Source organism: Cryptomeria japonica, chromosome 8 (genome assembly GCF_030272615.1).
Source record: "Cryptomeria japonica chromosome 8, Sugi_1.0, whole genome shotgun sequence".
Taxonomy (NCBI): Eukaryota; Viridiplantae; Streptophyta; class Pinopsida; order Cupressales; family Cupressaceae; genus Cryptomeria; species Cryptomeria japonica.
This window is the reverse complement of record NC_081412.1, coordinates 394,565,392-394,584,290: the sequence shown is the minus strand read 5'-3', so window position 1 is coordinate 394,584,290 and position 18,899 is coordinate 394,565,392. Positions and strand designations below refer to the sequence as shown.

The window sequence follows — 18,899 nt, the reverse complement described above, 5'->3', positions numbered from 1 at the left end:
TGCTTTTTGTGCATACATGACTGATTTATGCATTGTGTTTCACTCTCAGTCTATCTTGTAGACTCTCCCATTTAGGGTTTCTATCTTTAGAAAAGATTTATTTATAAGGATGGCATATCCTTCATTGTAATTAAGCAATTTCAAAGCAATACATTCAATTATTGTTAATTGTCTTCAATTCTCTTTGTTGTTCAATTCTCTTATTGTGTGACAGGTATTCTTGCAGAAGACAACTGAGCTTGCAGGATTCACATTTCACGAATTCTAACATGATCTAACTCTCCTCAATTAATTACTTCAAATCAAACCCCTTAAAGCTTAAATCATTATATTTTCTACAAAATGCATGATTTTAGCAAAAAATAGGATGTACCAAAAAGTGTAACCCACTATTGTGGGATCACCCATAGTCTAGTGCATAAATGTAGTATTTGTAAACTTAAAAATTAACATATATTACTTGATCCTTGACTAAATTTGACTCCACATGCCCCAAGAATCTAGATACATAGTCTTTATATTTCCCTTTTCTTGCCTTCAATTAATGTTATAGTTGAAACCCTAAAATTGTTTGAGGAATATAGCTATGGATTTGACCACCAAAATGTAAAAGGAAAAATCTTCAACCCAACTAATACAATCCTAATAAATCAATACCCATTAACTTAAGCACAAAATATTTAAATGTATTCACTAGGGCGTTGTGTAAAAAGGCAAGAACCCTAGGATATTTAAAGGGGTCAAGAGGAAATTAATAATTGATCATTGTCATTTCAAAGGTACATAAAATCATATAGCATCATCATTTGTACTTATTGACATTTATGAAAGACTTTATGATTTAATCTAATTGAGACAATATTGAAAATTAATAGAGGCTCAAATCCCTTTATGATGAGTTGAGTGCTCTTATTTATAACGAAATAATCATAATCTTTAAATCAATATAAAAGTGTTTAAATTAAAGAAAAGGCATATGAAATTATCCAAACTTTCCAACTAGAGTATGCTATAGTTCCTATTTTAGTTGACTTTTTCTTAACTATTATGAAGCCTTAACCTTGTAGTTTTCTTGTGTGATTCTTCTTCTTCTTGATCTTTTAAATGTAGTCACATTAGTTGCTTAGGGTTATTCTACTTTTAATAAATGGTTACATGTTGCCTTATTATATTCCCTTGTTAAATATGTTCTTTATTTATAATTTCAATGCATAATATTTTACTTCCCTTCTTCAAAACTTGATGGATTGAGTTGAGTTGTTAGATAAGATGGCCAAACAATTAATTTAATGGTCTACAAACCTTATGTCTTTGATAGCCCTTTGTCATACTCCAAGTGAGCACCTCTATTTGGATTTGAGGCCTTTATTTTTACATTTTCATATTAGGTCTCATTACTTAATATTTATACTTGTGAGTCACTAGGCATATAGGTCTCATCAACCTTTTCTTTGATCAATGGCCTAGAGATTTTCTAACACCTCCATGTTAATTTTGTTAGGAGTTTGCATTTCATCTAATTTAATTATTTAATAGCATATCCAACAACTTGCATGAATGATAATGTAACCATGTGAAGGGCCCATCATATTTTGATTTAAAATTTTGAGAACTTTCATTTATATTTTCCCTAGTGGAGATAACATGATCAATAGTCCACAAATATGACCTATATATGTCAACCATCTTACACCACCCCTCCAATTTACTTAATCTAAGAGTTTGCAAATACAAAGCCCTATTCTTTATTTAAGTGATTTAAATAAATAATGAGTAGCAATTAGAAGAATCCAATGATGAAAGTCTCACCATTTTATTAATTCTTGTGTGATCTATCAATTTGAAAGGATTAAATAGTGTTTTTGAAAACTACATATTCTTTATAGATATGTTTGAGTGCATTTTATATCCATGTCTACCATATTTGAGTACACCCTACACCCATATCTACCACGACGATTGTCTATTATCATTGAAAGCCTCCCACTTTTATTAATCCATGTGGGATATATCAATTTGAAAGGATTAAATTGTGTTTTCGAAAACTACATATAGTTTGAGTTCATTTTGCATCCATGTCTACCATAATGATTGTTCACCATGTTTGAGTATGTTCTACACCCATATCTACCATAACGATTGTCCACGATCACAAACAGTATATCTACATATAAAAATTTACAATTATTTAACTTTGATAAACTCGCAATATATTCAATACACTTAAATTTTAATTACATTAGATGCACTTAGATTTTAAATTACTTTGATGCACTTATATTTTAATGATGAAGACAACAAAATCATAATAAGCATACTTTTATGATTACCTCAAGTTTGACATAATGACAGCCACCTTTTCCGTCCACCATAACCATTTGTGTGAATATTAGATTTTAATGGTGAGGAAAACAAATTATAGTAAGTAATGCTTTTATGATTACCTCAGGTTTGACATAATTTGCAGCCACCTTTTTCACTGTAACCATTTGTGTGAACACTAATAAAAATATAAGTGAGTTGAATTTAAAAATACATGATGCGTAGAAATTATTGGCATTATTCATTGCCCCTGAATTAATAATGTTGTCCGGGTTCATAAGACTGTAGAGAATCATAAGAGAAGCATCGATTGATATGGGTATTTATCATTTAATACGTGGAGCCATTGATATTCAAAGTTTTAACGCCTTGATCAGACTAAGAATATAATAAGAAAAAGAATTGAAAGCATTAAGCCATTTTCAAGATTTAATGTCTTGATCAGACTTTCAAGATTTAATGTCTTGATCAGACTAAGAATATAATAATTTAGGGAAAAAAATATGAAAAGGATTGAAAGCATTAAGCCATTTTCCAGATTAAATGTCTTGATCAAACTAAGAATATAATAATTTTAGGGTTAAAAAAATGAAAAAGAATTGAAAGCATTAACCCACTCACTCCATGGTTTGTTAGGTACAGACTATGGTTGGATTTCTTCCCAGACAAAAGTCCAGTTTATCAAAATAATTAATTCAAGAGCAGTCCACATGTATTTGACGTATGACCCATTTGTGATAGAGATCTTTTTGTCCAGATCAGAGTCAGAACGTGCGTGTAGAAAAGAGACAAACAAATTTGGCACCGTAGCTTGACCAGGAAGAGGATATTCTAGTTGATTTAATTAAAAAAAAAAATGTAATAATAATGGTAGAGATACATCTTGTAAGCATAGGTATATGCACAGCATAATGTTAAATCTAAGTTGTTGTATACACAACTACCCATCTTATGACAAGACATCTGAGAGACAAAATCGACCAGAATAGAGATGATAGATACGATCACTTACTCTTACTGCCAGATTTGATATGATCACTCACTCTTACAGTCAGATTCGATATGTTAGGACCCAAATCAATGGGCGGCTCTGTCCTTCATTCATGTACCTTTCCAAGAATAGTACTCCTCAGCCGCTGTGACTGATATTATCTGGAGAAGAAGAAGCAGTTCCAGTGGTGATGGTGGTGGTAGTGGGAGTAGCAGTGGCACTTCCATTCAGTATCATCCCATTCATCACCAGATGAGAAAGGTTGTTCTGGCAAACTCTCAGCTGAACAATCTCTGCCTGAGCAACAGCCAACTGGGATTTCAAGATTGCTACTTGTTGTTGAAGAGATGAGATGGCCCCCACACACCCATAGATGGGATCTCTCACTCTGGCGTTTGCTTCATACACCATGCTGCTCACTGCATCCCCTCTCTGCTCCAGTGGAAGATCCTGCAATCATTCACAACAATTCATCAGACTCAATCAAAAACAGAATTTGACCATAGAAACAGTACTTAATCATTCTACACCCCTATCTTCCTTAGACTTTGCTCTTCCTAAATTTGATGCCCTAGTTTTAGCTTGAATGTTCCTCGATTACATTATGTAAGCTTTTTTCTTCGTCAACGTTTCGGATCACTTTCTATGATCCATTGTTAGGATGAGCACACAAAAGTGATCACTTGCACGCAAGCCGGATCATAGGCATGCTTTAAAAAGTATCACTCTCTATGATCTATTATCAGGACGAGCATGCAAGAGGGATCACTTGTTACGATCCATTATCAGGACAAACAAGCAAGAGGGATCACTCTTTACGATCCATTATCAGGACGAGCAAGCACAAGGAATCACTCTTTACAATCCATTATCAAGAAAAGCACACAAAAGGGATCACTCTATATGATCCATTATCGGTGCTGTATGAGCACGCAAAAGGGATCACTCTATATGATCCATTATCGGTGCTGTATGAGCACGCAAAAGGGATCACTCTCTACGATCCATTATCAGGATGAGCACGTGGAAGAAGAGAAACGGGTCTTGGAGTGTGATCTGAATCGAAGCACTCTACGATCCACTATCAGGATGAGCAAACAAGAGAAGAGAAACAACTGATCGTGGAGTGCGATCTGACACGTTAATCAAAAAAAAAACTTCCATAATCTAATCCAGGAATCTTCGTGGGAAAGTTAAAAACTGTGAAAGTTTTGTGCTTTTAATTGACCTCCTTTGCCCGACTTCAGACAGTTATTACATCAAACCTGTTAATCCATACATTACTTCTGGAATAACATATAAACTATTTCATAAATGATAATCACACCTTGCTTTTGAGCAGATGGATCATCAAACAAGAGGCAGCCAAGCCACCGTAAAGACTAAACTCAGATAGTTGATGGAATTTATGGACTTTGCCTCTCTTCAAAGTTCATTTCCATAAGTATGTAGTGCAATTCTGTCCAATTTTTATGGAAAAAAGCCTCAAGTCTCTAATGAAAGCAGAAACATAACTACAAGAATGCTTGGAACCCTTAGAATTCAGCAAGTTCTGGGACTTCTAGACCCATCAGGACTCTTTATAGAGACCCTAACTAATATCTATGTTAAACTCTAACACAGTCAATTTCAGAAACACCTTTACACAACATCGATCGTTCTTATTAAAGATCAGAATAACCCAAAACCTAGATTCAACATGGCTTCCAACAAATCTTCTCCATGGATCACTGGAGAAGTCTTGAGACCATGATGAACTTAATGACCATTCTGCATATAAATCAGTAAAAACTCTTACTGATGAAGCTAACCTGAAGCATTTTGTTGACGTTGCTAGCTCCAAAAACCTTGTGAACATTGGCAAACTTTTGGGGCTCATCAGAGGGGAAATATGGTGCAAAGACACAGTCTTTAGCACACCTTCTTCTGAGAAGCTTACAAGCTGCACATGGTGACATGCTACTGGATTTGCTACCTGTTTCTCTCATTCTCCCTTCCTCCCTCTCTCTCTGCCTGCTTCTTACACACAATAAACCACACCTCCAAGTAAATTAATATAATAGCCATGGGTGTGGAATCCAAAGTTTACTTTTTCTGCATCTGCGTTTAGCAGACATGGATTTTAAACGTCAAACTTCCTTCTATGTTTTGCTAGTCAACTACGTTAATGGAAATGATGACATTAGCATCTTAGAGGATAATGCTTCCAATTTTTTTTTTTCATCTATATACAACATATTTTTTCATGGGTTGGGGTTAATTCATTGAATATTTTTAATAAAGATGATAATATGTTTTTTTTTATTACATCATATGTGAGATCTAGATTTTAGAAGGTTACCAACGTCACATTGACAAATACGATCCTCCTACTTGTAACTGCTAACAGACGCAATTCTTTATTGATCATATTGTAATATACCCATCTAATAAAGATAGAGATGTTCATATCTAGATAATCTGTTTATTTACATCCCAAAATAACATTAGTCTTCTACTTTATACTAATTTTCAAAGGGTTGTAGGTTATTGGTTGAGTATGTTTGGCGAGGATGACAACATATGCACTGTTTTTTAATTACACCATCCATGAAGGTCTAAACTTGAAAGATATGATTAGTTAAGGTTTGATCTTCATGTGATTTTTGACATACAAAGATCTCCCTATTTGTGACTACTAATCCAAAACCAATTTCTAATTTAAATATAACTTACTCACCATAGTATAATATGTTTATTATATAAGATATTAATATTAATATAATCCAATTATTTTCATCCAAAAACAACTTTACAACATTCTTATATATTATATTTTTTATTTATATGAATTACACTACAATCCATAAATATTCAACTAGACTATAATCCACTAGTTTATATCCCAATGGGCTAGTTATTAATTTAAATAGACTTGATATAATTTTGAGCAATCATGCTTAATATCAAGTATTATGTTTAACTTTTACATAATTATTAAAAATGAAAAAATAATTTAATAATATTACTTATCTATAACATAAAAAATCTGTTTGGGTAAGGAAGTTCCTAGATTTGTAAGCCATTTGACAATTAGCCATTAAACTTTTTTACCTTGGAAAAAAGCTATAATGACATAGACAATGATGGGAGATAAAAAAGTATAGACCATTTTGTCTGTCATTTTGACTATTTTATTTATACTTCATTTCTATTACTTTTTATTAAATGTTGTTAACTTTCTAGTGGCCAAGTTCAAGTGTAAAAAGCACTAGCAGTACGCATGAATTTAAAGATCTTTTCAAAAGATAGTGCAAAAAGGTGTAGATTATCTCGTCTCGAATTCTACGTTTAGGTAATCCCACGAGAAAATATTACCACTAGTTTGAGATTTTTTTTTTAGAAATTCTTTCTGTTCATACTATATATTTTCTCTGCTTCCCACTCTTGCTATTTGTTATTGTAGTTGTTGAAATTTACTAGTTTGATCAACTGCTTCCGTTTCATAGTTCCTAGATTTTAATCAACTGCTTCTGTTTCATAGTTCCTAGTTTTTATTCTGGTGTTTATAAATTATTTTTAATTTGTAGTAGGTATTATTTTTATAAGAAAAATAATTTTAGTATAAAAATAAAATATTTTTTACGTTTGAGAGGATTTTCTATTATTTATAAGATTTTTTTTATATTTGATATAAGAGTATAAGTTTGTGTGAGTACTTGTTGATTGCATGATTTTTGGATTTGATTGTGTAAATTTTTGGTATATCTTTTTGATACGAGAGTACAAGTCTATGTTCTCTTTGTTTGAGAGCTACAACCTAAAAGATATCTATTCTACCAAATTCCAATATGAAGGCACAAATCTATGTTATGCATCTTAGTCTAAGAGCCAAAGAGCACAAATATATGTTGATAGCTCTTCTCAATATGAGAGCGCAAGTTTATGCTTATACCTTTTTGACTCAAAGAGTTAAGTATTCAGAGGTACCCATTCTACCAAATGTCAATATGAGAACACAAGTATATGTCGATACCTCTTTGGCTAAGAGCCAAAAACTAAGTAGTACCCATTCTACTAAATCTCAATATGAGTGCACAAATATATGCTAATATCTATTTGACTAAGCGCCAAGGGTTAAGGGATATTCATTCTACTAAATTCACTCAAGGCACATTCTCAGTCTCTTCCCTTATATCATACTTTGCAAAGTTTGAATCTTGGTGGAAGGCATAATCAAGAATCCACCATCACCCTCACTAATTGTGTTTGTTCAATTAAAGTGCAACCCTTTAATATTATTTTCAATAAAATAATTTATATTTAAAAAAAGAAAAGACGATGACCAATTTTTTTTTTAAATATTGATATTAACTTCATACAATTTTTTATTTACAATCAAAATTACATATTTTACAATAAATTTTTTTATTTATTTATCATAAATATATATTTTATATCTTGAAAAAACTATATTTATTTAATAATAGATTCAATAGGATGGTTTTTCAAAAAAATAAAAATAAAAAGGTACTACTAATTATGAGATTATATTACACACTTTCTATCACATTTTGGAATTTTGATTGGAGAATGTTTTTAGCTCTTTTACCTAGATGTTTTATGGTAACATTCTCCCACCAAGCAGATCTCATTTTGCTTATGCGCTGACCTCATCATCTAAAAATCATCTTTGGTTAGAGAGAATATAAAGGTGGATACTTATTATTATTACACTATATTGTCCTTAAGCCTCATACATGTAACAATTAATGACCATATTCAAAATGTTGCATCTATTAGAAACTATGGTCATGTTGTCCACCTTTTGTATGCATCAAACACTAATATTTTAACAATTTTTTTATTCGTTCAGGAAATTAAAATTATATACATCTTAAATACAAATTGATTATTTGGGTAATTTGTACTTTGAATTTTATACAATATATTTTGAAAAAAAAAAAGACTTTTCAACGCTATCATTTATATATATTGTTAAATTATGTTAATATAAGAATATTAAAAAAAATTGATAATATTATATAAAAAAATTAAAAGAAATTTTTATTAAAGTAAATATAAATATAAATCATGTTATCAAATTTTAGAAACAATACAATTCTTACAAAATTAAGTATTTTGTTAGAGTAGTTGCAAATACCAATATGAATGAATAAAAAGACTGAACATAAGAGTATATAATTACTTTTTTACAATGAAAGAATATTGTTTTCATTTATGGTATTTCTTTCATATCTATAGAAGTGTTAAACAATCATTTATATATTAAATTTGCAAATAAAATGTGTTTCATTGAGACATATAATTATTAATCAAACATCTGGGTAAACATACAAAGTTGGGTCCCAATCCCATGGAAGTCCGCGGGTTGGGAAATGAGCCCGCTAGAAACGAGTGCCCGATTTTTACCCGTTTAGCTTCGAGTGCCCGAGCCACCAAAAAACGGGTGTCCGTTAGCAACGGGTGCTCGAAGCTAAACGGACGCCCGTTTATTTCAAATCGGGTGCCCGATTTGAAAAAAACAGGCATCCGTTTTTGAAATATATTTATTTATTTTTTTAAACATTTTCCAATATTTTTACTATTTGGAAAACGGGCAGGCGTTTCTGAGGAGCATGGGTACCCGTTTTTTTCACCTCAGCTGACCCCCTGACCATTTTTACCTCCTTCCAGGTATTTAGTTTTATTTTTTATATTCTATTTTATTTATTTTTATTGTTTTCATAAAAAAATGTTAATGTATTGTTATTTTTTAATTTTTATGTTTTAAAGTTTGAAAATCGTCTTTTATTTCATGTTTAAAATAGTTTTCAGTTTTCAAATATTGCAAAAAACATGAATAGTAAAAACCGTAGGAAAAAAACAAAAAACAAAAATGTAAACGAACAATAAACATTAGACGCATAAACCCTAAACAGAAAAACGAAAACTAAACCCTAAATAGAAAAAAACGAACAAGTCCCAAGAGAAATTTGACTATCTTGGTTGATTAACCCTAAACCCTAAACCCTAAACCCTAAATTATAATCTTTAATTATAATATTTAATTAAAACCCTAAACATTGGATTAAGATTCAATAACTTGGCTATAGGATAGTGTATTTTTCCATTGGATTGGATGATAAGTATAATAAACATAGAGAAAGGAAAGGATCAAAAACCCTGTAATAATTTATTTTACAAAAGGTTTAACCAAATCTTTATTTACAAATCAAAATAAACTCTAGGATTCATGAAAGTTGCACTAGAAGAGACAAGTATGGAGGTAGGTAACATCACAAATTTTTTTATCTAAGAGGGGTTTTTCTTCAACCTAATTATGTTCATTATTAATGTAGGCTTATGAAAATGGATCTTAAGGCTCCTTTTAATTATGGACATGAAAATTGTTAATGTAGAATCAAGGTAGGGTTGTCTAAGAAATGTTTGTTGATTTCTCGAAAGGATTGGACTTAGTGACCTACTTGCCTCAAATGGAAAGCAAGAAAGTATAAATAGAAGGTGTACATCAACAGTTTGAGGTATTGCAATCTTATTGTAGCAATATTAGTAAAGTGTTGGTTGGTTTGCAAAATGCACATGAAAATAGTAGAGGGTGTGTTGGAAGTGAATGTATTATATTATGTGAAAGCATTAATTGAAATAGTAAAATAAGAACCAACAAGAAGGGAGAGTTGAGGGTGGTGTCTATATAGGGTAGATGAGTTATGTATTCTAATAAATGACAAATTTTCTTGGATAGGTTTCATTATAAACCCCACTAAATTACTTAAAAATTTACACATCTATATAAATTTATTTTGCCAAGTATATATTAAATTAAAAAACTGATTATATATTTATATGTGTATGTATCATTTTACATTTAGAATGAATTGATTCTAAATTTTTTATGATAATTGCTTGTATTTCATTACCAAATGTTTATTCTAATTGATATAATTGATGTACATAATTAAAATATATTTTGAAAATTATTTAATATGTAAATAAAAGTTGATCTTAAGTAAATAAATTATTTAATATGATATAATGAATTTCCTCTTAAGTATCACCATCGAAGGGTATGTGATCTTCATCTACAAAGAGAATGAAACAATCTACAATAGGATCCTCGAGGAATGGAGAGATATGAGGGTCTCCATGGATCTCCTAAAGTCTATTCCAAAGTGTGTGGGGGAAATCAATATCCAATGCAATACACATAGAATCATGATCTTGATACTAGATCAAATCACTCCTACATGGTCAATGATGTTACACCAAGATTATATATTTTCTAGTGTTTCTAGTTTAGGTATGACTCCATACATAAAAGGAAAATGATTACACCACCTAAAACTTATGAAGATACCATTTTACAAAAGAATCGTAGTTATCCCTTTCTAATTTTACCACAAAAGGATGAATAGAGAAACCTATGATACCTCCTCAAATAAAACCTTAAAAAATCAATAAAATCAATACATAAAAAACTTATCAAACAAATTCATCTCATGTAAGACGGTCATTTTCAAGTGCCAAGATGTCAGAGTAAATGACTAGAATGTGAAATCACAAAAAAATGGTCATTTATTCAAGCTTCAACTTAGTGTAGTACTACTAGTTGCGATCACTAAATCATCCAATGATTCTAGAAAAGAACACAACAAAGTAGTACATGTATTGACAAGTTCATAGATATAACTTATGACTTTAACTTATGATTATTTTTATGATTTTGATGGAAGTTATACTAATTCATCTTTAGATGTTAAAAAGTATTGTTTGAGTTGCATGGCCATTATGATGTTTTATTTTGTAGAATTTTTCTTATACTTTGATTTAAGTGGATAATATTTCTTAAATGATGCTTATTATTACCCACCTATTAATAATATTATAGATCTATGTGAGTTTCCTTTTTTTATATTTAAGTTGCTAAATTGTATTTAATTATAATTTTTTTTGGAAGGTGAAATGTAAATTAAATAGTTTGTAATTGTAAATCTTCATGTTTGTAATTGTAATTGTAAATTTTCATGTTTGTAATTGTAATTGTAAATTTTCATGTTTGTATATATATGCAGATTATTTTCACATGATGGATGAGTTTGAGATAGATGAGCTATTAGGTATAGTACCACCTCCACCTCCACCTCCACCTTCACCTCCACCACCACCTCCACCTCCACCAAATCAGTTGCGACAGACAATTAGGACAAATATTGATGCTTTGATTAGAGATATTCACACTATTAGGCATGAGCCTCATCCACCCCCTCAGTTGTTATGCCTTGCAGATAGTATGCAAGGCATTGTACAGTCTGTGCAGGCATTAGATAGCGAGCTAGATAGCTATCGTAGCTGGCGTGAGGGATTGCGTGCATTTTACACAGATGGCCTCACATACAAACAAGTTAATGACTTAAAAATAACAAAAATAGATTTGAAAAAATATTTTGTGAACCCTAAGACGGGTGAAGAGATAGATCCGAAGAAGCCACTGATCTCTATTCGATGGTGTAGGCACCCGGGCATTGCTAGCCACTTTTGGGAGCGGTGGTGGATGGTCTTCTCCAATCATGAGGTCCCGATGTATTTTTTGAAGAAATTATGGGCGGAATTTGAATTGGGCAAAAAGCCCAATTACTTTGATATTAGATCATTTCAGGGGGTTGGGAGAGGCATGCCCCAGGATAGGCCAGGAGCAAAATTGAGCGACGGGGTTAGAAACCGTGTGCGCGATGATCCATTGGTTCCTCTGATGAATACTAAGAGGGGGGGGTGAATTAGTATGCCAAAAATCTTTGCACTAAAACACTTACATAGTCTAAAGATAAATCAGTCTGACAATCAAACCAGTTATCACACATACAAACCAAAATGTGAATAAAACATTCACCCACAAAAGCAATACAACCATAACACAAGATATTTGACGTGGAAACCCAACTGGGAAAAACCACAGTGAGATGGAACTCACAAGTCACTATCTACAGAATAGAAACCAGACCAGTTAAGGTCTTACAATGTTCTTCATCAGAATAGATCCTGTTACGAATCTCAATCTCTGTTAGGAGATAAGTCCGAATAAAGACTACCTTGTTAGAGGATTTTAGATTCACATGTGTGAACCACCTTGTTAGAGGATTTTACAAAGGCTTTGAGGCCTACCCGGTTAAGGGCTACTGACTTGTTAAAGATGTGAGTAATCAACAAGTGTTTGATCTATCTACTAGCACAAATTGCTTGGTTAGATCCAGTATTGCTCACAGCTAATGCATTCTAGCATTACTTCAGTCTCCTCTATCTCTCTCTCAGTTACAACCTGATCTTCTCTGATAAGATTGCTCTCCACTTCCACCTTAAACCCTAGCTCAACATAAACCCTATTCGCAACTTCTTCAACAACTCAAAAACCCTAGACATGATGTCCTTTTAAAGGAATCTGATTTCATGTCGGTCCAATAGGATTACATTACAATTTACTAGGTTCAGTGAATCTAGACATACTCAGTAACATGACACAAGAATCACCGTCAATGTGTCAGCACCATCAAACAATCGGTGGATTGGTAACTCATCACAAAATGTCGGTTGGTAACTCATCACAGAGTATTACCGGTTTATACAAAATGTCGGTTGTCAGTTTGACAAAAATGAAGACTGGTAAGAATGTGTTGTGCCACTTTGCTTCCTTGTACTGCTTGTGATCTGCGAACCGCTTGGGGTCGACATGCCACTTCAGACCGGGAAACACATTCTGCAAAATCACTACTAGTCTAAAGACTAGAATACAACATACCAGTTGGAACAAATACCGGTTGAGCATGAGCTCATACATATAAAGGGGATCTCAATACAAGTGTGTGTCCATCAATGACAATCACAACATAAACATCAAAAATGCCAACAATCTCCCCCTTTGGCATTGATGGCAACACTTAGGAATTTTAAAATTTTGACATCTAAGTGTTTTACAACAAGAACTTGCCATTAACAATATTGCTCCCCCTAAGCATATACACTATCCCTTAATCAATAGAGTGTATAGCAATTTTGCATTCAAAGCATAATCATCAGAGCATATAGCATATATCACAGCATATATCAAAATTTGAAAATAGATACTTCTCCCTCTGATATACTTCTCCCCTTGATATATCAAAATTTCAAAATTTTAAAACCATCAAAATTTTAAAAGCATAGACTTCTCCCCCTTTGCCAACAATGACAAAGTACCGCTGAAAAAAAAAAACTGTTTCCATGTATATATAAGAAAAGTTTATGACAATAATGAAGAATACTTGTCAAAAACCACTTTGTAGTCCTGCAAAAATTGTTTCATGGAAAGAGACCAGGACTCAAGTAGGGAGGTCGCCACTTCCTTCTCTATCTGCATTTGTGATACCTTTTCCTCCATGGCATCTATTGTGCTCAGCTCTTGAGTGACTGTCAGGGCATCCAGGTTCAAATAGCATTTCTGGAGAATTTGCAGTCGTGGAAGTAATACCAGTTGAAGCTCCTGCAAATCCCTAGACCTTGTGTTGATCTCTTGCTCTATCTTGGCTGACTGGATCTGGAACCGGTGAACGATTTGCCCATATGCTACAAAGGAGTCGTAAGGAGTTTTGAATGTGCTCAAGTAGGACTATAAGTTTGTTTGAAGTTGTTGCTTCTTAGCTAGCACATCATCACAGAACGGATGAGGTTGACAGATTTTGCTGAGCAGCAAGTTTCCCTCATCCAAGGCACTCCTTATGATCTTTCGATCCTTTAGCAAATCAGTCCTAAGCTCATTCAGTTTCTTCACCAGAGCAACATTAAGAGCCTTTTGGTGCTCTTTCTTTACATTGGCCTCAGTTGCTTCTTCTAGGCTCTGCACCTGATCATCCACTACAGTACACAGAAGTTTGAGTTGTGCTAGTGATGAATCAGTGTCAGGAAGATTAGTACCAGGGATTAAACCGGTAAGTGTGTCTACAGCTGCCTGAATGATGTCTTGTTCCTTTTTCCTGCGAATGATCTCAAGGTGCTCTTGAGCAACCTTGATGCTCTGCATAAGCTCCAACTCACTTGCAGATTGGAGATTGATAGGACTAGAAAGATCAACCAGTGAGGGTTGACTTTCGATTGCCTTCGGAGTCTCCAATTGAGAGCTTTTGGCCGCTTCTTGTTCCTTGGCATCTTCAGCTTTCTTCTTTTCTACTTCTCTTCTCTTCTCTTCTTCCTTGTCTTCTTCTGCCTTTTTCTTCTCCTCTGCTCTCCTTTTCTGCTCTTCCTTTTCTTCTTCTTCCCTCTTCTTCTTCTCTTCCTCTTCCTTTTCCTTCTCTTCCTCTTCCTTCTTCTTCTTCTCCTCTTCTTTCTTCTTCTTTTCTTCCTCTTCCTTCTTTCTCTTTTCTTCCTTGTCCTCTTCTTCTTTCTTCTTCCTTTCTTCTTCTTGCTTCTTCTTCTCTTCATCTTTTCTTTTCTCCTCTTCCTCTTTTCTCTTCTCTTCCTCTTTTTCTTGTTTCTCATCTTCATCCTTCTTCTTTTTCTCTTCTTCCTTGTCTTTTGCCGCTTGTTGTGTGTCCACAGCTTATTCACCACCCTGATCGGCCTGCTACCCCTGTTCAGTTCCCTCAAAAGGTATGTCCTAAGTGACATCTTCTATATCCAGGGCATCGACATCTATGGCATCGATTGGTTCCTCCACCAGGTTTCCTTCCTCATCAAAAACTTCATCTGATTGGGAAATAACCGGTTCCTTTTCCGCTTGGAGGTTGGCCATTCAAGCTTTGTGAGAGCTGATAGCATGGGCCATGTGTTGATGTGTATCCTTTTCTACATCATCAACTCTCCCTTCCAACAACCAGAGTCTTCTTCTCCTTGTGAAGAAGAGACCTTTATTTTGATCTAATACATCAAATAATTCTGAATTTGAGAGTTCGGGGAAGTAATGTGCAAAAACTTTCTCCCTAATCTCTTGTTCCTTTTCAATGGCAATGCGCCATTTGTTATCCAATGCTTTAAACAATGAATCCGGTGTCTGAGATTTAATCTCTGATGGTGACCGGTCATTTTTGCATAAATAAAGAATGATTTCCTGTAGTACTTCATCTTTTTGTTCTCTATTGAATTCATCATAAAAATCAATTAAATCATGAAGTAACTTTCTCCTAATATTCTTTACTGTTCTTTGACAATGTGTCAAAGGTTTGTAAGAGGAGATATCTATATTTACCGGTGCGGATGTTGCCGGTTCATTCTTTTTCACCTTCTTGGTCTGTCTAGCCTTCTTTGGTTGTTCATCAGACTCAGTTTCTTCAGAGTCCGGTTTATTTGCCTTAGTCTTCCTCTTTCTTTTGAAGACTTTTGCCGGTGTTACCTCCGGTTTCTTCTTTGCTGGTGACCGCTTGGTCACTCTTGGAGTTGCAGTGGTAGCCGATGCTGATGCTGCAAGTACTGCCTTAGCTTTCTTAGCTGCTAGTTATTTTCCCTTCTTTACCAATGGTTCTTCAACCGGTGTGATCCTCTCCAAGTAGGTTCTGGTTCACTTCGCCTCTGGATCAAGGGGCAAGACAATCAGGGTTGAAGCATACCCTTCCAGCATGTCAAACATGACCTCATAGCCCATAGGCTCCACTTCCTCCATTCTAGGCTCAACAGCCTCCATTAGACATTTGTCCACCTGAATAGTGAAACAGATGTCATCTTCATACTTCTTCACTATGTCACCTGAGATTCGTACCCTCTGACTCATCTTTCTTCTAAACTCATCAAAGTATTTGTTCAGTACCTCAGGGTAGCCGGTTCCAATGGTTTGCACACTTTCCTTTATTTTCTTGGTTACTGGTTGGTCAGGGGACCACTGGACATCTCCTACACCCAGAAAGTAGCCTTGGAAATAGAAAAACAACCCTACCAGTAGTTGTCCAAACTTAAATTTTAGTGAATTGTCCTTTTTGATTGCCTTAAGGTTTGACAGGAGTTGCCTCTGCATGTCGGTGCATAAGTCAAATGATTTATCCTCTATAATCATCTGGTAAGCAGCATTTACCACTGTAGCAGATACAGAATTAATCCTGCTGGCTGAGGCGTATTTTACCAGTTCATCCTTGATAGGATTAACTGTCATACCTCGTGAATCACTTGTCAAACCGGTGAGCTTGGTCATTTCCGTTTTTCTTACCGTTCTCAGGGCTGGCACTTCCCCTGTGTTGCAGAAACCGGTGACTGCATGAATTGCCTCAGGCATGATATCATGCGTTCTCTCCAGGTACATCTTGTCACCATGGACTCTACTCAAGATGATCCTAATGTGATCCTCTGTGAAGTCTTCCAAAAAATACACCGCATTATGGAGTTTCTTCTTCTCTAAGATACTGAACTCCGGTTTGATCCTTTTGTCCTTTCTGCAAAATAGACCTAATTGAGTATGAATGGCTAAGGACCCTAGGTCTTCTATCTTGCAATCAATATAGTCTGAAATTCCTTCTTCGACTATGACTCCAGCTGGAACTTGTGACAAAGCATTATATTTGCCCTTCCTTTGAATAAAACTTTCTGACTCAATAGATGTGCTTGAACTAGTATGAGATGCGGAAGCCATTAAAGAGTATTTCAAGAACACAAAAAATACCTTTCTAACACGAAATTAGGGCTTCCTGATTCTGCTTTACTTCGCTCTCTGTCGGATGCCAAATCACCGCTTTGAGTTCTCCACTACCGCTTGCAAACTATATTTGAATCTCTTTCAAAGCTCTCCAATTTCTCGAAATCTAAGCTCAAAATGCCTTTTCTTCACTCTGCACTTGAAAACTTTTCTTCGCTTGAAAACGGATAGTGAGAAATGATTTGAAAAATGCATTTATACATGTCTCTCACCTACCATCATTAATGCTCCTATATTAGGGCGTAAACCCTAATTTGCCTTTTTACCATTTCCGGTCTTCTGCCAAGCGACAAGTGTAGAATACCACTTAAGGTCTTTTACCGGTGTTAACCGGGGGTTCGAAAGCATTTTTCCATTTGCTCCCCCTAAGCCTTTGAGGCTTAGTTTGTCGGTTCCGATATTTCCACACTAGGTGCAGAAACCGGTTCCTCCTCCAATAATATTGGTTTCTTCTTCCATGTTTTCTTCATGTCTCCTTGAAATTTTTCAACGTCTATTTCTCCTTCCTGAGTGACTGGTATATCATCAGATATACTTTTTCTACTTCTGTAGAATCTTGCAATGTGACCCGGTTTGTTGCAATGATAGCAAACAAGTCCAAGTGCTCTCCAAGGTCCATTGTACATGTTTCCATTCTTCCTTCTGCATGTTGCAGCAGTGTGACCATGACCATGACAGATCATACAACTTTCTCTCCATCCGTTTGTCGCTTGATGACCATCGCTTCTTGACTGATGAGTGAAGACATTAAACCAATTGTGGTTCCGGTTCATAAAAGATTCAGAACCAGTTCCTTGGGTCCTCTGAGGATATCTTCCAGTGTTATCCATTACAGACCTGCATTCAAATGCTCTATGCCCAAACTTGTTGCATGCATAACAATGACCATTGAACTTATTGGATCTAGGTACATTGTTGATAAAATAAGGAAAATTATTGTAGGCTTTGCTCCTACATACATTGGCAGTGTGTCCTTCTTTAAGACAGTTAAAGCAAACAGGTTTGAATTTTTGCTTACCTTTTCCTTTGAGTGTCGGTTTCTTCTTTGATGCTTCAGCATTTGTTCCTGAGGATTCTCCTTCCTCATGTCCAGAAAAACCAAGACCATTGGTATTCTTTACTAGTCTAGATGACTCAAGCTTTTGCTCTAGCCTGACTGTACTTTTGCCAAACTTAGCAAGTATTTCCTTTGACTCAAAGAGTTCTTTGGAAATAGCAGTGTTTGTCTCCATAAGACTTGCATTTTCAGAGATGGCAACGTTCAGTTCTCCTTGCATGTCTTCTTTTTCCATTCTACTCTCATGGAGGCGATCAGTTAGTGCACTAATATCATGTTTCAACTTGGAGATCTCATGATCTCTGTCTTTTACCAGATCTTCAGCTTTTCTCTGGTTCTCAAGCTCTTGGCTAAACCGAATAGTCAGTCCTTCCAACTCCTTTCTCAAATTGGAGTTTGAATCATTCAGCTTATTCACTTCAGTAATCATAGCTTCCATGTTAGCTTCATCTTCAAAACTACTTTCAGATAGTTCCATCAGCCTCTCTGCATGTTCTCTTCTTTTTGCTTGAGATGCCTTGTATTTGACCATAAGATCATCATAGGCTTGCTCAGACTTAGTGAACCATTGAGTAAGTTCCCTTAAGGTGTATTCCCCCATATCTCTTTCCAAGTGGTTAAACTTATAGAAAGGTTGGCTCTGATACCAATTGATGAATACTAAGAGGGGGGGGTGAATTAGTATGCCAAAAATCTTTGCACTAAAACACTTACACAGTCTAAAGATAAACCAGTAAAGTAGTCTGACAATCAAACAGGTTATCACACATACAAACCAAATTGCGAATAAAATATTCACCCACAAAAGCAATACAACCATAACACAAGATATTTGACGTGGAAACCCAACTGGGAAAAACCACGGTGAGATGGAACTCACAAGTCACTAT

General features: G+C 34.6%; 1 protein-coding gene across 1 annotated transcript; it reads right to left on the bottom strand.

Annotated features, from left to right (window-relative positions):
- Nucleotides 1-3,133: 3,133 nt before the first annotated feature.
- On the bottom strand, nt 3,134-5,420 carry LOC131079435 (LOB domain-containing protein 4). The gene is made up of 2 exons (XM_058017383.2): nt 5,125-5,420; nt 3,134-3,763 (listed from the first exon to the last, which is right to left on the bottom strand). Exons 1-2 carry the CDS (start codon nt 5,299-5,301, stop codon nt 3,452-3,454), a joined length of 489 nt encoding a protein of 162 aa, XP_057873366.1. The 5' UTR covers nt 5,302-5,420; the 3' UTR covers nt 3,134-3,451.
- Nucleotides 5,421-18,899: the final 13,479 nt, after the last annotated feature.